General features: G+C 41.9%; 1 protein-coding gene across 19 annotated transcripts in view; it reads left to right on the top strand.

Annotated features, from left to right (window-relative positions):
• Positions 1–210: 210 nt before the first annotated feature.
• Positions 211–22,886, top strand: part of scn1laa (sodium channel, voltage-gated, type I-like, alpha) — a 46,348-nt gene continuing 23,672 nt past the window's right edge. For 4 of the 19 annotated variants that reach the window (XM_061236073.1, XM_061236068.1, XM_061236071.1 and 1 more), the window contains exons 1-16: positions 211–477; positions 2,122–2,240; positions 4,016–4,105; positions 4,418–4,546; positions 6,064–6,155; positions 7,588–7,839; positions 9,212–9,275; positions 9,661–9,802; positions 11,104–11,310; positions 13,404–13,691; positions 15,738–16,100; positions 17,033–17,165; positions 17,370–17,608; positions 17,697–17,870; positions 18,024–18,380; positions 20,399–20,872. In XM_061236073.1, coding sequence (XP_061092057.1) covers positions 211–477; positions 2,122–2,240; positions 4,016–4,105; positions 4,418–4,546; positions 6,064–6,155; positions 7,588–7,839; positions 9,212–9,275; positions 9,661–9,802; positions 11,104–11,310; positions 13,404–13,691; positions 15,738–16,100; positions 17,033–17,165; positions 17,370–17,608; positions 17,697–17,870; positions 18,024–18,380; positions 20,399–20,872 — 3,390 coding nt within the window. Of the gene's footprint in view, positions 478–2,121; positions 2,249–4,008; positions 4,106–4,417; positions 4,547–5,863; positions 5,956–6,063; positions 6,156–7,587; positions 7,840–9,211; positions 9,276–9,660; positions 9,803–11,103; positions 11,311–13,403; positions 13,692–14,732; positions 14,741–15,717; positions 16,101–17,032; positions 17,166–17,369; positions 17,609–17,696; positions 17,871–18,023; positions 18,381–20,398; positions 20,873–22,886 lie in introns of all 19 variants that reach the window. The other 15 variants (XM_061236084.1, XM_061236074.1, XM_061236070.1 and 12 more) reach the window with 11 other exon arrangements.

Here is a 22,886-nt window from a genome sequence, read left to right as displayed (position 1 = left end):
GTGGGCTTTCCCCTGAAAATATTGTATTCATCATGTGCTTTACAAAATGTCAGTAGATTTCCACTGCTACTTGTCAATAGAGTCAGCGTCTCAATAGCCTTTTCTCGCGTCATCTCTGAACTGTAAGTCTCATTTCGCCCCTTTTTTTCTGTTTCAGCCTTTTCTTGTGCAGGAGGCTAACAGTACATTCTGAAGGTGCAGGATGAAAAGATGGCACAACTGCTTGTACCGCCAGGACCAGACAGCTTCCGCCCGTTTTGTCGCGAGTCTCTCGACGCTATCGAGAAGCGGATCGCCGAAGAGAATGCCAAGAAGCCCAAGGGGGAGAGGCGCAGCGATGACGATGACGAGAACGGACCCAAGCCCAACAGCGACCTCGAGGCAGGGAAATCGCTGCCCTTTATATACGGGGACATTCCCAAAGGCATGGTCTCCACACCCTTGGAGGATCTGGACACATTTTACAGCAATCAGAAAGTGAGTCCGCCTGGTCCTCAGGAAGAGGCTGGCTTTGGATATGGTGAAGCCAGGAATGACCTTTGTCATTTGTTGGAATGTGCCTTTTCTTTATAGCCCAGGGCCTTTGTTATTGGTTAGTAGTGCTGTCAGTCACCAGGTGCAGTACATTAGCCTAATGCTTGGACTGTTTGTATTAGAGATAGATATGAGAGTACCTGGATTCCGAATCAATATTTACTTCTGCATGTTTGTACAAATGATTCAAAATGGAAGGCTAGCTCAATATGTTATCTCAGTTAAAGCATTTTTTTAAAACACTGACTGCATTCAGATCAAAGCCAGAAGGAGACGTTCCATTTAAATTGAAATTTAAACAACACGTTCTATTGTTGATGATGTGTTTCAGACTGGCAGGTCCTGACATCTATATCGCTTTTTATCTTTTTTTCAGTATAGCTATGAAAGGTCTTTATCACGTTATGGGAAATGAGCATATGGTCTGTACCTGGTGTAAAATCAAGCCATGACCAGCTACCCGCTGTTTCAAAACCTAGCTTGAGCTGTTTTTTTTTCAGCAGGGGTCCCTTGTGTTTTTGTCTGCAGTTGGAGATCTCGCTCCACTTGCTGGGCCCATTGATAGATGCGCTTGGTGTTTGGCTCCATGTTCATTGTTTACTTCCATAGGTGTAGGCCCCGGAGAACACTGCCATCCTCAGTCAAAAGTAACAGTAAAGCAAGGTCAGCTGTTTGTCGAGCCAGGATGCAAGTATTACCATCATGGCAGACATTTATCACTGATGCTTAGAGCATGTGTACCCTGGTGTAAAATCCAGCTATGACCAGCTTGAAATGACCAGCTACCAGCTGTTTCAAAACATAGCTTGAGCTGGTCAAACCATGTTGAGTATGGAGCTGGCCTAACTGGTCAACCAGCTACCAGCTGTTTAAGCTGTATTAGGGTGGCCTGTAGCGTAGTGGTTAAGGTATATGACTGGGACCAGCAAGGTCAGTGGTTCGATCCCCAGTGTAGCCACAATAAGATCCGCACAGCCGTTGGTCCCTTGAGCAAGGCCCTTAACCCTGCATTGCTCCAGGGGAGGATTGTCTCCTGCTTAGTCTAATCAACTGTACGTCACTCTGGACTTTGGCGTCTGCCAAATGCCCATAATGTAATGTAATGTAATGTTTCAAAACATAGCTTGAGCTGGTCAAACCATGTTAAGTATGGAGCTGGCCTAACTGGTCAACCAGCAACCAGCTGTTTCATTACCTAGCTTGAGCTTCAGCAGGGTAGCCTTTCTCTTTTATTCAGTGCTCAGTCCGTGCACACGGAAAACAGCTGCATTGAAACAGCAGCATAAATCTGTCTGTCTCTGAGAAGGGTCATGGGCGTTCACGTTGACCCATTCCCATCAGCCCGAGCTCTTTTCTCTCTTCCATGGTGACAGGAAAGGCCTCACACCGGGGAAACAAATTGGAATACAAACTACATCTCTGTTTACAGATACTGTGTCCACGTTGTTAAAGCGAGCGCACTGGCTGCTTCTTCAAATGTTGAGGGGGGTGCATGAACAGCATCTTGTGGGTGGTTGTTTTGTGTGTTTTTATTCCAAAAAACTTTTCTCCCCCCATCTCTCTCTCTTCTCTGTCTCTCTCTTTTAGACCTTTATAGTATTGAACCGAGGGAAGGCAATCTTCCGCTTTAACGCCACTCCTGCCTTGTACATCTTAAGTCCCTTCAACCCTCTTAGGAGAATATCAATTAAAGTTTTGGTACATTCATATCCTTTTCCTGTCCGTAACAATGAAAAATGTATTATTTTAAAAGGTTTGTTCTGAGATAAAAATTTAGGAAAAGTGTTGGGTTGGACATAATTATACTTTCGCATTTCATGGATGAAACCATCAAATTGAAATACAAATCCACAGTTCAGAGATATTTGCAGCAAAATCATTCTCTTCGCAAACTGGGATGAACTTTTCCTAAATCTTTGATAATCAAGCTATTTTTGGTCCCAAATGAAAAAGTGTTCGCTGATCGTTGAAATGTTTATTGGTTGACATCTGGCATATGCTGTTAGCTGCCAGTTGCAAACCTGGTACAACTGAAAAGAGATGTTTTTAGGTGATAATGCCTTTTAGGTGATTAAGGATCTTGCAAACTGCTGGTAACTCAAGTTGCAGCTGTTATTATTATCTTTTTTAATACCAGAAATGCAGTTGTATGTAAGATTACTCTAAGGATCATTTTGTTCTAAACCGTTATTGTAGTTATAGCTAATACAGTTATCTGTTTATGGTTTAAAATTTGTGCTCTCATATTATTTTGCATTTGTTTAAAGTCATGCTAGTAATCTTGTGCAGGACAGTCACCCCTCTGGATAATAATAATAATAATAATCTGGTACATTAAAGGGATGGTACAAAGCAGGAGACACTGTTAGATGAGATACAGTATTAAACCGAGGTACTGAGTCACCGTGGTCACTTCACAGGAAAAATGTAAATAATATGGTATGTGTATCAAGCGTTCACAAGTGCACAAGTGTTCAGTGGGAGTTTGGAGCTGGTGTTTTGTCACATTTATAAGAGATATTTCCCAGGGCTGTTGTGAAAATGTGCATGCATTATAAATATTGCCAAAAATGAGCAGGAGTGATGGAAATTTGGGGTAACCTTTGTCAGAAGTTTATAAGTTTATTTTCCATTCTATTGGTGTGTACCTTGAGCATTGAAGTTCATCAGCATTGTCTTACTCAGGTACATATCAATTTGCTCAGACATTGGTACCCTTTAATAGTCTGTTACTTTTGAAATAGATAAATTAATAGCAGCTTGGATGCACTGGGGTTTTCTGATAACCTTCTGAAATTTTCATTACATTTACATTTTAGTCATTTGGCAGACGCTTTTAATCCAAAGCGACTTACAAGTGCATAGGTTCTACCACAAGTCAAAGCATCACATCCAGAACTAGAAAAATACACCTGGACTGCTGTTCTAAACATATAGTCGTCATCATAAGTGCAATTTATTTTTTTAAATTTTTTTTTTAATTTTTTTTTTGGGGGGCGGGGGGGGGGTTAGACAGGGATAGGGGTATCAGAAGGGGGGGGCGGGGTAAATCAGGAGGGGGGACTAAGGTAGAGTTTGAAGAGGTGTGTTTTGAGTCTGCGTCGAAATAGGGGGAGGGATTCTGCTGTCCTGACAGTGGTAGGCACGTCATTCCACCACTGCGGAACCAGAACGGAAAACAGGCGTGAACGTGCAGCTCGGCCGCCAGGTGCCCGTAGAGAGGGAACCGTAAGGCGACCAGAGCTGGCAGACCGGAGTGGTCTAGCTGGGGAGTAGGGAGTGATCAGGGATTGTATGTAATGTGGGGCAGTCCCCTTAGCAGCCTGAAATGCCAACACTAGGGCCTTGAATCGGATGCGTGCGGCAATAGGAAGCCAGTGGAGGCCAATGAGAAGCTTTTGATTATGATTAAGCTTTTGGTTATGTTTTATTTGTTATGAAGAACATTCTGTATCTTGAATTCCTTGACCATTCTCTCCACATTGTTCAGCATGTTAATCATGTGCACTATCTTGACCAACTGTGCGTTTATGACCTTGAGTAACCCCCCAGAATGGGCCAAGAATGTAGAGTAAGTAACAAACTTTTTTTGTTGTACCGTATCATCAGGCTATTTGGAGATGCCTCTGGTTATGGATCTGGACTGTAAAACAAATTATTGCTACTGCTTATTTATTTATTTTATTTATCATGGACAGTGCACATTAATCAACATTTTCAGTTTCCATATCAATGTAAATGCACCAGAGTTAGCTAATGAGCTCATTTTCATCTGTACTTCCTAACCTGCATGTCTTTGGACTGTAGTGTGTACAGGCTCTTAAATTTAGTATTTGATTTTACTTTGAAGTAACCTGTTCAATATTTCTCTTATTTCGAACAGGTACACATTCACCGGAATATACACTTTCGAATCTCTTATAAAAATTCTTGCAAGGGGCTTCTGTGTAGGGAAGTTTACCTTCCTAAGAGACCCCTGGAACTGGCTGGATTTCTGTGTTATTGTCATGGCGTAAGTATTGACAAGTATTTAGTTGCATGCAATGAAAAGTTATTAATTAGTCGTGGGATTTCCATATCATGGGCAAGAGCACAACTAATGATGATTGATGGCGATAATAAATGGCATTTACCACTGCTGTTGCATCACACTTACTAAAAAATGGCATTCCCATGTGAAATAATTGTATACTAATCATACATGATATAAACCTCAATTATCCTTAAAATATTGTCAAGTATAAAAGTATACATAGGTATGCTTCAGCATAAGTTTCTTTCACTTGGGTTTACTGTATCGGCCATATTCATTCTAATGAACGGTGAAGTACATATTGTTGTACATAACTGGAAGGATATGAACTGATAAAGGTCTGAAGATATATTCTGTTATATATATATTCTGCCTTAATGGTGATTATATGGAGAGGTTTTTGTATGTGTAACACTGATATGCACCTGCATGTCAGTAAATCCTGAGATTTTCACCTCAGGTGGAAATGTTGACATAGAGGATCGCCCAAACGTAGATTCTTAGTTCTCACGAGAGTCACAGGGCTGAAATGACATCAGAATCCCCTGGAAACGACAGGATATGAGCACAACATTTAAATAAAGTTTGGTTTCTTGAAATGGAGGTTGTCAGATGAGGCAAAGCTTTACTCAAATTCCATATTTTTTACTCTATATACAGTTTGTTCCATTCTTTTGTAATGGGTTTACCTCAAAAGTAAATGTGAATGGGGCTCACCATTTTAGTACTGTGAGGGAACTAGTGCAGTTCATGAAAGATAACACTAGGTTTTTATTGAAGTATAAACTGTGTGTGTGGTATTTTATGTTTTATTCTGAGGCATCGATTTGGCATACAAACTTGGTACATCTGATTAAATAACTATATATGTGGCTATTTGTTTTTTTTCTGAGGACAGTGTTTGAGTAAGTGCCCCTTTACAGTGAGGGACCGATATGAATGAATACTTTCAAGAAGATATGTAGCATGCTTTTATGATTTCAAAACTCTGGTGCTGAAATACATTTTTCTTTTGTGTTTTTTCCACCTGGATATACATTTATATTAGGTTATGTCTTAAATCTTAGATGAAATACGCTCTTTATGCGCACATACTATACCAGTTTCGGTAGGTGTTAGTCAAAGCCGAACTTTGGCTCATGGCTTTACATTCTTAAACATGACACTTGCATGCCCTGTGTCGCGGCACACGCGACTGTGTAAGAGCTCATGTTTAACCAGACAAGGAACCCCTGGTCATGTGTGTGTGTTCCCCGAGTATTCAGCCCTGTGGTAACTGTGAATTTAATCCTGCAGGTATGTAACAGAATTTGTAAACCTAGGCAATGTATCAGCTCTGCGCACTTTCAGGGTGCTGAGAGCTTTGAAAACTATTTCAGTCATCCCAGGTAAGGAATGCCTGCTGTGAAGTGTTAGCCAGCCCCTTGTGTGATGTTTCCTGCGACGGCTCCTCGGTGTCTTGTCATGGCGTCTGTGTGTGACCTCCCCTATTACAGATATGTGACAGAGTTTGTGGACCTGGGCAATGTCTCTGCACTGAGAACATTCAGGGTTCTCCGAGCCTTGAAAACTATATCTGTCATCCCAGGTGAGAGCCAGGTTAAAGGTCGAAGGCCACGTCAGTGACAGTCACTCCATCCGAGTTTAAGGGTCACGTCACCTTATACCTTTTCTTTAGGCCTGATCGTTTGCCTCTCATACTGCAAAGCGGCCAGTAAAAAAAGCAGGAATCCGAAGCTGGTCCACTTAGATGGAGACGATTCCTTGCTTTTGGTTTTTTTTTATTTGGGTTTTTATTTTCTGGTGTTCTTTTTCGTAGAACAGCTTTTGGGATCCGAGTAGATTTGTTTTGCATGAGACATTGCAGAATCCAGCCTTCGTGGTCACGTTTGTGGTGGCGGTCTAGTTTTTCCTTTAGTTCCTTTGCCGAGTTTTGTGTGCTTGTTTGTGTTGTGTGCTTCCCCCGGCCTGGGGTCTGCCTTCATTAAACCTCCTGCGTCTAGTGAAGACAGGCTGTGGTGTTTTGTCCGGTGGGGGTGCATCATGTGATCGGTCACATGATACACCCTCACAGGCACTGCATGTTTTAATTTCATTTAAAACAATCTTTTCTGCTCCAAGCATTGATGGGCTCTTATAACACATGGCACCAGCTATTCAGATTGAGTTAAAAAGCACACAGTAAAAGTGTATTTTCAATAGATGCTTTCCCGCCATACATCAATTGTGGGCTCGATTGTAGATGGACTGTAAGGCAATGCAATATATTTCAGAAGGAAAAAAATGTCCCTCGTACAATCTAATGCTCCAAAGTGAAATTCATGACTGCATGAAAAAGATGCCTTGGACCAGGCAGTCATTTTTCATACGACTCATAACTTTCACTTGGAAGCTTGAAACAGTGGGGAGGATGTTTTTACTTCTACAATATGTTGTGAAGTTCACCTCTTTCCCGGCACTGATTCTGATGTTCGGATGTGTGCATTACATTCTTAAATACAAAGCACCGTATGGAATGTCAGACTACTTGTTTTTCAGTCCAAAGAAGTAAATTCTCAGGGACTTAACTGTAGTTGAACCAGTAAAGGTTTATTAAATAGAGCTAGGAGACATTGTTGAGCTTGTCTGGAGCACATACAGGTGTTATAACAATTGGACTTGAGTATCTGTTTGGAGTATACATCAGAAAAGATGATTCGCTTATTACGGCTCACATGTTAATTGTGTGGAAAAAAGAATGTGATTCACATACAAATCATGTCCTTTATCCAGTAAGATGAGGTCTTCCTAGCTGAAGACCTCTGTGTTCACAATTAAATGAGCGTCAGCTTTTTCAAATTTGTTTTTACTGCATTTCCTTTAAGTACATGAATCAAACACATTGGCTTTGGGATAATTGTCAGCAGACATCTCCATGCCATTTTGAGATTTCTTGACTGTTCCTTACTGCACCTTCTCAGTCTTCCATACAACTCTAGACTCTTCTAGAAGTAATATGTGGATGCCGGTGTCTCTTTCAGGCCTGAAGACCATTGTGGGTGCCCTGATCCAGTCGGTGAAGAAACTTTCGGACGTAATGATCCTCACCGTCTTTTGTCTAAGTGTCTTTGCACTAATAGGGCTGCAACTCTTTATGGGTAATTTGAGACAAAAATGCATAAGACTGCCAATTGAAAATGCCACCTCAGACCAAGGAGATTTCAACAGCACGGACCTAAACATGACCAATTTCAACGTAACGTTGAACTGGACCGAGTACACCAACAACCCCGGTGAGTGCCTGCTTCGCCTCAGTCGCTTGAGGGTTAGAGAGGGCCATGCTTAGTAGCCGCGGAGTCTGTGAGTCACGGCTCTCCTCCTCGTGAACCCAACGCGAAATGACACAAATTGCTGAGAGGGGTGTGCGGCAAGAGTCGTGGTGAGGAACGGCGAGCGCGGCAGATAATCGCGGAGCGGCCCATCTGTCTGCTATACAAGTGGTGCGTTTAGCAGTAGAGTGGGGCATTGAGTCACCGCTTTTGTGCGGGGCAAATTGGACACGGACAGCCATGACACATGGATGCCAGGCAGGCCCTGGGCACCCGGAGAAAGAGAGAGTGTGGCCTAGTCACCACTTAGAGCGAGCGGGGCCAAAAGACTGAGCGCATTCTGTGAAAGAGAGAGAGAGAAAGAGAGAGCGAGGCATAGAGAGAGAGAAAGAGAGAGAGAGGCATAGAGAGAGAAAGTGTAGCCTTGTCACCAATTAGAGCGAGTGATGCCAAAAGACTGAGCACATTCTATGAAAGAGAGGGAGAGAGAGAGAAGAGAGAAGAGAGGCCAACTCATCATTTTTTATGGGGAAAACTGAATGGTATATGTGAAAGACCAGACCCAGTGAGACAGGTATTTTTCTTTGCAAGTGAAGACTGGTCAGCCTTCTGAATGGGTGAAATGGACACAGAGATTGGGTTTATTTTGGGTCAGAGAGTGAGGTCTCATCATTTATTTGAATGAGTGGGAATGGAAGTTGGGAGGTGGAGGTTGGTTGAGAGAGATGGGTCTTGACACTCAAATGGGTCAAACTGTATATGTTTGGTTAGAGGCTGGGACTGGTCAAATAGAGGAAAGCCAATCGCAGACAGACTGCATTCTTATAGAGACGGCTGTTCTGTGATAACACAGCTGACCATGAGCCAGAACACAGCCATCTGAGCGCTCAGCTGTCATGACGAGGGGGTGTAAGACCACACACACATACACAAACACACACACACTATCACACACAAACTGGCACACACAAACAAACACAACTGTACTGCACTGCTTTACGACTGCAAATACACCTCTGGTGAAAAACATTTGTAATATGTAGGAGAATTTGTCTCTTGGTGATAATGTAAAGTTTTCCTGGGGAGTGTCTGTCAAGTACATACTGAAATAATCCTGCCCACCTACTGAAGTCACAATGTCTCACCTCTATAGCCTGCCTACAGTCTATTACTGAGAGGAAGGTCTGGTCCTTGATTGGTTACCTAACAAATAATGATGTGTTATACTGACATCTGACCATTTAAAAAAAATAAAATAATGGTGGATATTTTCTCTTAATAGTATTGTCCTATCTTATTAACAGTTGTGCCTGGCTTTTCTTTTTTGCTGATATAGAAAACTATTATTTCTTACCAAACCGGAGAGATGCTCTGCTATGTGGAAATGGTAGTGATGCTGGGTAAGACTTTCTTTTAGTCTGTTGTTTAGTTTTTTAATATTATCAAATATGTATGTGGAAACATATGTTTAATGTTTATCAATTTTAAATACTGGCAGCATATTCACAACAAAACATTTTGAATATTAATGGTAGTTCAGGGTGAGTTGAAAATCAGTTGCAGAATCTCCTGAATATGAAATTAACCGAATGTGAGACCAGTTTGAATCCTGTTTAGAATCATGTTTTTCATGGTAGCTGTTGTGAACTGATTTATTTAAATGGGAGTGAGAATACAGAGTCCTGTGTAGAATCTGGTTGTGTGAGAAAGTTGTGAAGTATGTGTATGTATTCAGAATGATGCTAGGAGAAATCTAATGCTGGTCTGTGTCCTGATATGTTGTAGGCAGTGCCCAGAGGGATACCTTTGCATCAAAGCAGGCCGTAACCCGGACTACGGATACACAAGCTTTGATACTTTCGGCTGGGCCTTCCTATCTCTCTTCAGACTGATGACTCAGGACTACTGGGAGAACCTCTACCAACAGGTCTGTGTCTGATATATGAATCTGAAAATAGTGTCTAAATATAAATAAATACATTTCATGATTCAGCTGCATGTGTTGCGAAGCACAGGTTTTCGATTCATTCCAGATGAACGACTTTGAGACAGTGGGCGATGTGGGTTTTTGTTTTGTATTCTGAGCTGTGCTTACTCACTGGGCTTTGGTAGTTTTATCAGGGATGTCCTCCCTTAGGTGCTTTCTCCACACTTCTTCAAACATGAAACATAAAAGGGTTTGTATTCATGGCGATCTCTTACATGTGAATTGTACCATGTTTTGGCTTCTCATTACACAATTCTCCCCTCTATTGTCCATTAGCTCTTCAAACAAACTGCTATTGGGAGGCAGATGCATTATGCTCAAATAACAATGGCTTAACAGGGTTTTGTGAAGCAAAGTGCATTTGAACAAACTTCAGAGTAAGTGGATTGTGTTCTTTCTGGTAGAGAGCATCACGCCACTCTAATCAAAGCCAATATCAAACAGGCCATTACAGATCAGATTTTCGGTATGACACAGGTTCAATGGACGATGCGAGCGGAGAGCACAGATTCATGCCGTTTTTATTACTCTTTTAATAAAATAATTATCTAAAACTGAATTGAATTGTAAGTATTAAAGTACATACAGGCATGTTTTTTTAACAGTGATGTTATTATGGCATGGTTCTTCAAAAAGTACTGTATGCTTACATCTCAGAGCTAAAAAGCCAGGATGGTTAACAACCAAACAAAGAGGTTGAATTAATTGAACAATGCAATAAACAATCCATAAACAATTTTTGACCAATTTCAGCATATCTCAAAATGTGTGTTATGCATGGTGCCATCTTTTACTGTCCAACATGTTATTAGGGGCTATGTTGACTTGACTTGACTGGGACCCAGAAGGTTGATGGTTCAAAACCCAGTGTAACCACTATAACATTTGTATAGCTGTGGGCCCTTGCTCAAGGCCTTTAACCCCACATTGTTCCAGGGGGGATTGCCCCCTGCTTAGTTAAATCAATTGTAAGTCGCTTTGGATAAATTCAATAACAAATCATTATTATTATTATTATTATTATTATTATTATTATTATTATTAGTAGTAGTAGTAGTAGTAGTAGTAGTATAGGTATTAATATTAGTATTATTATTATTATTATTACTACTATCATTTCACTATGAACCTAGTAGTTTTAGTTTAGTAATTTCCTATTTTGGAACAATACACACACACGACACACATACAGACACACAGACACACAGACACACTCATAAATGCGTAAATCTGTCTTTCAGACTCTGAGAGCTGCTGGAAAGCCATACATGATCTTCTTTGTGCTGGTGATCTTCCTGGGCTCCTTCTACCTGGTTAACCTGATCCTGGCCGTGGTGGCCATGGCCTACGACGAGCAGAACCAAGCCACCATGGAGGAGGCCCAGCAAAAGGAGCAGGAGTTCCAAGCCATGCTGGAGCAGCTGAAGAGACAGCAAGAGGAGGCACAGGTAATCCACCGTCAAACTGCTGAGTAGCTCCAACAGCAAGCGGCAGAAAAGCTCCACTGTTTGAAAGTGCTGCCTGTCAAATGTTCTTTAGCTACAGTCGTGGTCCGTGGCCTTGTTAAAGATGCTCAACGATATTATACACAGTAAGGTGGATAAGTGTGTCATATCTGTTACTATATCATGTGGCACGACCGGAACGCTGTATTGACCAATCAGCATCCAGGCCCGGAACTATCCGTTTTATAATTGGAGGTAATCTTGATTTACAGGACTATATGTGACACAGCATGGCCAAGGTGGTAACATCGCACAGTTCTCAGTTTTACAGAATACTTATAAAACTGCGTTAGATTCGATTTTGGTCAAAAATGAGATAAGCACACATTTGGAAGCTTCAAATACTCGTCTATCATTCAGCTATAAATCCATTACACGTCACAATAAGAAAATATGAAAATAATTTTAAAATATAAAATGTGTCTGGTCACATTTCCTGCTAGTCCTCCACGTTCTTCTTTGCGGGTGCATCAGCTTTAACTTTGCAAATGAAGTGGTGACGAAACTGATGTTATATATGTTAATTGACTGTTCCTAAGCCACGCCCACTCTAGCGACCAAAACATTCCTTCAAGATGGTGCTACCCATGGTTATGGTTGCTTATTGGCGATCCCAGACACAAAAACACTTGGATTCATGTGAATTGTTCAGAAGACTGTGTCAGCTCACAATATTCCGAACAGCACCTGAAGCACAACGACTACAGTTTTGCACTCTGTTATGCAGGCAAATCTCTATTAAATCTTTATCTAGTTAATCTTATCATTAAGTCAAAACTGATACCATCTATATTAAACAATGTGTGTATGTGGGTGAACAATTTTACAAGGAACACTTTTGGCTGAGCTTTATTAGCCTGCGCGGTTCGTCGTCTCTCCTTAGCAACAGCTTTCCCACCACACAGTCACAGTAATATTAACTATAAGTTAATATGACGATGCAATGCATTGGACAACACTCACTTCAGACACCAGCACCTTCCGTTTTAAGTTTAGGTCAAATGTTAACTACTACTAGTTCAATATTCAAAGCCATGGCTAGTCTTAGTTTGGCGTACTGCTAAGCGGAAAATGCAGAAATGTAATACTACCTTTCCAATGGTCAGAAATATCTTGTTATCCTTTCACGTTATATGTCATATCCCTAGCTCATGTTACCCCGTCTGCACCAAAAAAAATGTAATTATTATTATAGAATTCTGCCTTTCAAGTGTTACACCTCCCATCTAAAGCTCATACCTAAATCATGCATCTCACTGACACCCCAACATGGCTCTGCCCCCAATCTCTCCAAACCTGTGGCTGATGGGCCAGTTTTTACACCTAGGTCACTTCTAGGTTAGAAAATGTAAGAACCGCTCAAAGGCTGATTTCACAAAAACACTTCTGTCACAAAAAACACAAAAACACATATACTTTAACAAGTCATATCTGTGATACCTCAATTTGTAGCTCTGATCTTCTAGTCACGTCACATCAAATGAAAAAGGAAGAGATCTGCGACATGATATGCCCTTTACCCCATTGCATCACATATAGAATGAACAAAGTCTGTTAAATGATGAAGCCTATGAAACAATTATCTTGCTAGTTTTAACTGAGAAGACATAGAAGGAGAGTTGGGCATCGCAGCTAAGATGACTCATAGGCAGAGATTTCTCCTCCATTAAAAACAGGACCCTGCTGGTGAGGAGTAAGGCTGTGATCTAGTTTGGTGACTCTGTACTTTAGTGTGACATGTCACATCATTAACGTTATGGCTCTTTCATCTCTGAAACGGCCGAGTCACCATTGCCCTTTCCAACAGACACTTCTGAAAGTCTGACATGAAAAATTCACAGAATCTGACACGTTTATGAGAAAACTTCAGCCCACATTAGATGCTCCGTCTTGACTGCGAAACGAATTAAAGCGTATCTTGGTTCACGGGCCCGCAAATCGAATGCAGTGTGCGCTTTTATTGCGGCTATTTTCTCCTCTAACCAAATCTGGCCGTTGCCGTGACAACCATGCCTGTGTCTCGATTGGCTGTGCAGGCCGCGGCGGCAGCGGCGGCGGCGGCCGCCATCGCGGAGACGGGCGAGTACAGCGGGAGAGCGGGAGTCACGGAAACGTCCTCGGAGGGCTCCAAGCTCAGCTCCAAGAGCGCCAAAGAGAGACGCAACCGGCGGAAGAAGAGGAAGCAGAGGGAGGAGCAGGAGAGGGGAGAGGGCGAGAAGTTCCGCAAGTCGGAGTCTGAGGACAGCATCAAAAGGACCGGCTTCCGTTTCTCCATCGACGGCAACAGGCTGTCCTACGAGAAGAGATACTCGTCCCCGCATCAGGTGAGAGAGCCTACCCGACATGGGGTCCGAAAGAATGCAGTGTCAGATGTTATTTTAATCCATGGGTCCCACCCCCCTTTGAGTTTCCCTGGATGATGAGTATTTGCCTGTGACTCCACAGGTATGCATGCAAGGCTGTGTCCTTTGTGAGAATCGGGAAAATGGCAAATTAACCTTCTTGTTTGCCTTTCCTTCCTTCTACTCATCATTGTTATGACTTGTTTTTTTGTTATTTTCCTAATTTCACTGTCTCATGCATACAACTGAATGTCACAAATACACTCTCTGAGCACTTTATTAGGAACACCAACTTAATCATGTGATTATCTAATCAGCCAATCGTGTGGCAGCAGAGCAATGCAAAATCATGCAGATATAGGTAAGGAGCTCCAGTTAATCTTGGTGATTTTGACCGTGGAATGATTGTTGGTCCCAGATGGGCTGGTTTGCGTATCTCAGAAACCACTGATCTCCTGGGATTTTCACACATAACTATCTTTAGGTTTGAAAAACAAAAAACATCCAGTGAGCAGCAGTTCTGCGGGTTAATGAGAAAGGCCAGAGGAGAAGGGTCAGACTGGTCAAAGCTGAGAGGAAGGTCACAGTAAAGCAAATAACCACACATTACAACAGCATCTCTGAAAATATGAAGTGCTCACTGAGTGCATATTGATTACTGTTGAACTGTTGTCTTCTTTCTAAATCCTTTAAAATATATTTTCCCCTTTAAGCTTTCGCTAGCACAGTATTATATATCACCTTTTATTGAATGTGCCATATTTTTATACTGAGGAAAAATGTTAATTCTGGTTTCCATGGTTTCACATAAGTCCACTGTGAAGAAAGGAGGATGGTTGTGTGGAGAATTAATTATTTATCCTGTTAAAGATTAATGTTCCCAATCTACAGGAGAATAATTTTCTGTCATTTTTATGCAATGATAATACATTCTCGTATTAACAATGTGGTTCATCTCATTGAGCCAAGTTCATTCCTCCTCCCAAAAAACCTGTATTTTCCACTCCAACAACCAATAATAAGAGGACTGAGTTGCCACGTTAAAAAAACAGGACTAGGTGAACTCCAGGCGGTACTCTTGAAGAATGACACTGCAGCAGGCTAACATGAAAATAATAATGAATCAATAATAAATGAGAGTTTCAGGCACACAAAGCAAAAAAATATTAAAGACCCTTTATTGGAATAGAATGAAAAATTCCAACCGGTTTTGACCACACATGGTCTTCCTCAAGGCCTGACACCCTCTGCAGTGTACACAAAACCGGTTGCTGTTTTTAATTCTATTCTAATAAAGTCTCATTGCTATTTGTTTTGCTCTACACAATAATGCCTGACGTTTTAATTCCTCATAATTCTACTTTGCTGTTCTCTTTTCAATTTTGCAATCTAGAAATTCAAACATGTACGGGCAGATTGAAAAAAGTTCAAAATAAAAAATAATGCCTCATAAAGGATCTTCATCATCATCTTTCTGTGCTGCATTAGTCTGTTTTATTATTCTCTGTCTTCATCGTTATCAGCATCATCTTCTCCATTCTTATCATCATCATCAGAACTTTCATCATCTCCATTACCGTCTTAGTCATCATCTTCAAAGCCATTGCCATCATCGTGGTCAGTGTCATCTTTCGGAATAATCTTAGTGGTAGTGGCGTAGTGGTTAAGGTACATGACTGGGACCCGCAAGGTTGGTGGTTCAATCCCCGGTGTAGCCACAATAAGATCCGCACAGCCATTGGGCCCTTGAGCAAGGCCCATAACCCTGCATTGCTCCAGGGGAGGATTGTCTCCTGATTACTCTAATCAACTGTACATCACTCTGGATAAGAGCGTCTGCCAAATGCCAATAATGTAATGTAATGTCATCATGTACATCATCACTTATCTCTGATAATATTCAAATTGGAATCATACTGTACCTAACGAAGTTTGAACCACGCTTCAGGCGAGGTTTACATTCGATGTTTGAGAGGAGTGTAGAAGGTTCCGGTTCCTCTGCGTTGAGAGGGTTGTGTCTGTCTCCAGTCGCTCCTCAGCGTCCGGGGATCTCTCTTCTCCCCCCGGAGGAACAGCCGCACCAGCCTCTTCAGCTTCCGCGGCCGGGCGCGGGACGTGGGCTCGGAGAACGACTTCGCCGACGACGAGCACAGCACGTTCGAGGACGCCGACAGCCGCCGGGGCTCCCTGTTCGTGCCGCGCCGGTCGGAGCGTCGCAGCAGCAACATCAGCATGTCCTCGCACGTTCTGCTGCCGGCCAACGGCAAGATGCACTGCGCCGTCGACTGCAACGGGGTGGTGTCCCTGGTGGGCGGAGCCTCCGTGCCCACATCACCTGTCGGACTCCTTCTGCCAGAGGTGACCGTAGATAAGCCCACTACTGATGACAATGTAAGGAAAGCGTAGTTTGACGCCGATGGCGTGCGCTCGCTGACCCGGCCAGCACTGTGCTGTCTCCACCTGCCGTGCCTGTAGTCCCCCACTGTATGCTTGCTGTGTGCTTCCGTAGTTGTGCTTTCTCTCTTCTGTCAGATATTGTGCCTTTTTTTTTACAGGTCTCGTACCTACTTGTCGAGTAAAGGCCACGCTTTCTTCACTGAGGTCATGGCAGGGTCATTGTATCCCAAATCTGCTGGCGTCTTTGCTCCTTGCTAGCTCGGTGACTTCCAAGTTGTGACCTACCAAAGCGTGAAAGAATCATTGCATTTCTAATGAGTCATTCTTGATAAGAGCGACTGCAACGTGATGTCATTTAATGGCTGCCTTCGTGCGGTCTGTAGCACATTTTTGGGGGTTCGCAATGAGAGGAGCACCAGATGGTTTCTAGGGAAAGGGAAATCTACATGTTGCACATCCTTTACACTATGTTTAAGTGGCCTTTTACTTGTATCATGACATAAGGAACCCCCATTGGTCATTTTAGAGCCAAATTTGAGGCATAAGGTGCAAGAAGCAAGACTGGTACACTTGGGATAGAATGACCCCTAAAGAGGTTAATGATATTTGCAGTGTGTATTGATGTTTAATGGCTTTAATATGAAGTTATTTATTTACAGTTAATGTAGTAAAAAACCTGACAAAAATACCTGGCAAATATGCTTGACATGCTATGTTTTAGATAACATATACAGTAGCTGTATACTGACATTTTACATGTGGCTCATTAAATCTGCTCACGTATTCAGCACGTATAATGCAGTGCGTCATGTTGATCTGTACTTTTCCGAATGCAAATTCTTCACTACTGTCCCTGCAAATACACATATGCTGCCTGTAATCGTGTGTAATCTGATTGGTAACTTTTCCAACTGTTTGACCTCCAGGGAACAACCACAGAAACAGAGATCAAAAAGAAGAGGTCTGGCTCTCAGCAGCCTTCCATGGACTTTTTAGAGGACCCAGTTGCCAGGCAACGAGCACTGAGCGTCGCAAGTATTTTAACGAACACAATGGAAGGTACATGCTGCATAACAAATAAGGAATGATTTCTCATTAAGATTCCAACACTGTGGGATAACAGTTAACAAAGTTATTAGATTAACTCCCACAAGTTTCTCAAATGGATTACTTTAAATCAAATGTTGCGTACCATTTGGCAGGGCTGCCAGTTGATAAATTGATTTATTCATCGTTGTGTATTCATTTCTTTTTGAAAACCAGAACTTGAAGAATCAAGGCAGAAATGCCCACCCTGCTGGTACAAGTTTGCAAACACCTTCCTCATCTGGGACTGTTGCCCTGCCTGGCTGAAGATAAAAAGAATTGTCAACTTGATTGTGATGGACCCATTCGTAGACCTGGCCATTACCATTTGCATCGTGTTGAACACCTTGTTCATGGCTATGGAACACTACCCGATGACACAGCAGTTCAACAATGTGCTGTCGGTTGGGAATTTGGTAGGCACTCCATTATTAAACACAGATATTTTAGTTGTATTTTAGATGAAAAGTCTTGGCTTATTTGGTTTGCTGTTTCCGCCCATAGGTCTTCACAGGCATCTTCACAGCCGAGATGTGCTTCAAAATCATTGCTCTGGATCCTTACTATTATTTCCAAGAGGGATGGAATATATTTGACGGAATCATCGTCAGCCTAAGTTTAATGGAACTGGGACTTGCAAATGTGGAAGGGCTGTCTGTCCTGAGGTCGTTCCGACTGGTAAGCATGGCAATTGCATGTATAAAGCTAATGTTTATGGATCATTTGTATGAGGTTTTATAGAGGAATGTATACGCATTTGAGCCAAAATGGACGACTTGCCAGCCATGCTGTAACGATGATGTGATTTTCTGTGGGGGCGGTGGGTTTCAGCTGAGGGTGTTCAAACTAGCCAAATCCTGGCCCACGCTGAACATGCTGATCAAGATCATCGGCAACTCGGTGGGAGCCCTGGGCAACCTGACGCTGGTGCTGGCCATCATCGTCTTCATCTTCGCCGTGGTGGGCATGCAGTTGTTTGGGAAGAGCTACCGGGAATGCGTTTGCAAGATCGACGAGAACTGCACGCTTCCACGATGGCACATGGTGGACTTTTTCCACTCCTTCCTGATCGTTTTCCGTGTGCTGTGCGGCGAGTGGATCGAGACCATGTGGGACTGCATGGAGGTGGCGGGCCAGTCCATGTGCCTCGTGGTCTTCATGCTGGTCATGGTCATTGGCAACCTGGTGGTACGCTTTCTGCTCGCTGCTGTCAAGCCTTTTGCCACATGTTGCAGCTATCTCATGACCCAGACCCAGTGGTTATGGCAGGCTAAATGCTGCTGGTGCATCTCTACTCCTTTAAGTTTTGGGTCACACTTTACAATAATGTTACATGAATTGGCATTAACTAATGTAGTTTCAAATTATGAATAAATTATGTACAAGTACGTGAATAAATACATGGAAATAACTTTCTATTAGTTAAAGTAATGTATTAGTTGCCGTAATATTTATACATTAGCAAACTCTGCGATTAACTTATGACTAGTTAACCATTAACAAACTTCTTTTTTCATTCCAATATGAATTGACAACAGCTAATGTTGGTAATTGACATTAATTAATGATATACGAATACGTAAACAAAGCTCTACAGATTAATATCTCAGTAGGTATTTAGTAAACAAATACATTACTTGCTAATTCATATGACATTAAGTTTAAGTTGAACATTACAGCATGGTCATCAACCAGGAGTCTCTGGGAGCTGAAAACATTCTGGGCCACTGGCATCTTGAGGTTCTGAAATCACACAGAATAATATGGCTAGCTTTAGTGGTTCTTCCAATATAGTAGCAAAACAGACGTTTGAGTAAACAGCTCTTAGAGTAACGGTGACTGCAGTATATTGTTTCCATTGCAAGGTCATTCTGCTTTGCTGTACATAGCTTGAGTCATCTGCTCTCACTCTAAAATGCTAGCAAAGGAAGATAACTTCAGTTATTTCAGTTTTTTTTCTCTATGAGATATTAAACTATGTGAACTACCCATATATAACTGAATGGTGCTGTCCACTTTACAAATTCTAAGGTCCTTGATGTTGGCAGTGCTAATATGAGGATGCAGCATGGCTAAACCAAATATTTGTGCATCATTTTGATATCATTGTGCCACAAACATAATACCTTCTAGACTGAGCCTCCCCTGTTTAGTCTCTATAGATTTTCAAATTGGACTGTACATTTTTTCTCTTGATTGGTTTATGTTTGTATATTTGCACCACATACTCCATTATAAATCTATGTTTAAAATGCTTAGTCTTCACAGATATATGTGCATGGATCCAAAGCAATATTTGTGTCATATTGCGATATATTGACTGTGACTACATTGACTATGAGCATTGACTATGAGCTGACCACGTTGATATTCATGGAAAACATGGTTTTTGTTCCATTTAGTGGATGTCCACATCATTATGGAACACGCAATTCAGGTTTGACCACAGACAGGAGTATTTCGCTGAATCCGATTCCCAGATTTACTTCATTCTTGCCTGTTACCATAGTTACCATTTCCAAGGAGGGCCACAGAACAAGAAACAGTTAGAATGCTTTCTGAGTGTGTGCAATAAGACTACAGCTGCTGATGAAATGGCAGCAACAACAATTGAATGCTGTAGAGAAGCCTGGATAGGCTCTTACAGGGTTGGGGCCATTTATACCCAATTGATGCAGATCTACTGTTTAATGAAATTGTTCATTTTAAGAAGAAAATACATTTTCTAATGCTAAATCAAATACGATCAAACTTCCCTATTCTAACCAGACCTGGGTCAATTACATAATTATTTGGATTTAAATACTTATCCATGCTTTACTGAGCTTGTCTGGTGTATTGGAACCTATGAAATAATCCCCCCCCCCACCTTCTGGTCATCTTGGTTGCCTCAATTGCACCAAGCAAGATCAGTCGAGCACCAAAAAATATTTGAATCCAAAACAATTATGTAATTGACCCAGGTCTGAATCAAACTATCTACATATATATGTATATATATATATATATATATATATATATATATATATATATATATATATATATAGTTCCTTCTTTGTCCCAGATATATGATAATAATAATTAATTGTTGTTGTTGTGAGTTGTTAATAAGGCATAGGCAAACACTCTAAATGTGTTTTGACGTGTCAAGAGCACAGCTTGTCCCTGTATTTCTCAGAGAGGTTGCCTGTTTCCACACGGTGCAGGTGCTGAACCTGTTCCTGGCCCTGCTGCTGAGCTCGTTCAGCGCGGACAACCTGGCGGCCACGGACGACGACAGCGAGATGAACAACCTGCAGATTGCGGTGGGGCGAATCCACCGCGGCATCGCCTTCATCAAGGGTGCACTGCGTCGCTTCATCCAGAGCCTCTGCTCCCAGAGGAAGAAGGTTCTGGATGAAATCAAGCCCCTGGAGGAGCTCCACAACCCCAAAGAGAACTGCATCTCCAACCACACCGTCCTGGAGATCACCAAGGACCCCGAATACGGCAATGGCACGGCCAGTGGCCTCAGCAGCAGCGTGGGAAAGTACGTCATCGACGAGAACGACTACATGTCCTTCATCCACAACCCCAGCTTGACCGTCACCGTGCCCATCGCCGTGGGTGAGTCCGATTTTGAGAACCTCAACACGGAGGACTTCAGCAGTGAATCGTCAGACATCGAAGGCAGCAAAGAGGTAAGGAGCCCTTTTTAGCGTGGTTCTGGCTCTGAAGAAGTAGGTTAGCCAACAATGATACCGAGCTTCTTCCTGTCTGGAACTAACAATGCTAAAGAATAACAAATGTTTGACAAAATGTTTTTACTGTGAGATTTTGTACATTTGAGATGCAGGATGAGTTTGTAATGCATGTTTGATCTTCACTGTGCACATCTTTTTATCTTCATAGCAAAGGCATCGTTTCTTGGGGGATATTGCAACCGGCTAATATTGTGTGATGATGAGAAAAATGATTTCATATCATAAAGATGCGGATTTCATGTCTTGATCTGTATATACTGATCAGTATTGTGAAGTATTTTCCCCTTCACCAAAAAAAGTCATAGCTGTTCAGCCCCGTTATTCAAACATAAGTCTCGCCCTTGCTTCATAGCAGCTTCATATTGTTTTCAGTGCAGCAGTTGAAGGAAGACATTATTAATCTGCGTATATGGCTGATTTATTTTGAAACCGTAGCGTTCTCCCCAGGCTGTGGCTTTAGCCGTCTGCTGATAAGCCCCCAGCCTCATAAGAGCAGTGCAGGCAGGTCAGGAACAATAGAATTAAAGGATGCAAGCGCGTAATGAGTAAGAAATGCCCTTGGTTCAACAAGCAGGTGGACTGTGGCTGAATGCCGCTCAGTTGGTCATGGCAGACTAATGCGTGTTGTTTGGTTGGCTGAGCAGAGCAGTCACAGCCTCCAAGTGATTCTGAATACAAAATGTAATTTTTGAAGAAATTGTTAAATTCACCGTTCTAGCCCGGGGTTAAATGCGTGTGTAATCCCAGAGTGCGTCATGGCATTTTCTCAGTGTTAGAACTGCATCGGTGCCAAGTGCCGCAGCGCGATGTTTGTCTGCATCCGACAGAACGTACAGTATGCGTCATGCCTTAGTTGCATTACAATAACTTGACTCAGCTCTACGTTATGTGGATGCTACCAATAATTGATGACATTTTGAAAATGGATTCAAACACGCAGACTACGGTGGACTATCATGCTTCAAAAGTGAAGGTGCAAACATAAAGAGAAACACGTTCCAAATCAGGAAATTATGCAAATGTCAAAAGACATACAAAAAGCTATGGCGAACGCAACAGCGGGAACTTTATTCTTGTATAATGAGGAACTTTAGTTTTATTCCGATAGCTGCTGTGATGTGACACTAACTCACTAGTTAGCTCACTAAACTTACTCTTCCTGGTTGCTAGATAATCCTCAGATGAATTATCTTCTTATCTATGAATCCTCAGATGAACCTTGTTGTTCATCTTCCATAATATAATATTGGAGCTACAAGGATCATATACAAATGGTATAATCTCTAGAGGTTTCTCAAACCTTTTTATTCAAAGGTTTCATAAGGGAGCTATGCAGTAAATGTGGGCACCAGCACAAAGGCTGAGTTTTTCCATAAGCATTGAACTCCACATCACCTTGAAATTATATCATCCTACCGCAGGACTAGCGATATGACATGATCCCTTAATGAGCCGTGTCCCTGAAGAGAAGAGAATTTGTGAAGATGGAGGCCATTTGCTTTCCAAATTAGATATAAGGTGTTTTGAACATTCGCACAGAGACAGCTGTATGATATGCTGAGTCTTGGTCTTCATCCTGATAGAAACCGTTACTATTGTTGTTTCAGAACACTTTTACAGTTTCATGTACATAGCTTATCTTTTCATTGTAACCAGAACTGATTACTGTCTATGCAATTTCTGTGAAATGTGTTTTCTCTATATCGAGAGTGTTTTTAAGTATTTTTTTGTTTGATATGTTTTAGGCGTGAGCTTTCTTCGCTTAATTCGCCAATTCATTTGATTGTTATTTCAGCTTTTACACAGACGATCTCACGGTATGCAGTGTAAGACCAATTTATTGTACGTAACACTAACCATGGAGACTGCCAATGTCATTTAAGGAAAAAAATAAACGTTTAATGGATTGTTCATTTATGATTTCTGCTCGATCATGTATTCCCCTCTTGAT

This window comes from Conger conger, chromosome 3, assembly GCF_963514075.1.
Source record: "Conger conger chromosome 3, fConCon1.1, whole genome shotgun sequence".
NCBI lineage: Eukaryota > Metazoa > Chordata > Actinopteri > Anguilliformes > Congridae > Conger > Conger conger.
The sequence above is the reverse complement of the archived record's forward strand: the minus strand, read 5'-3'. Positions and strand labels throughout refer to the sequence as shown.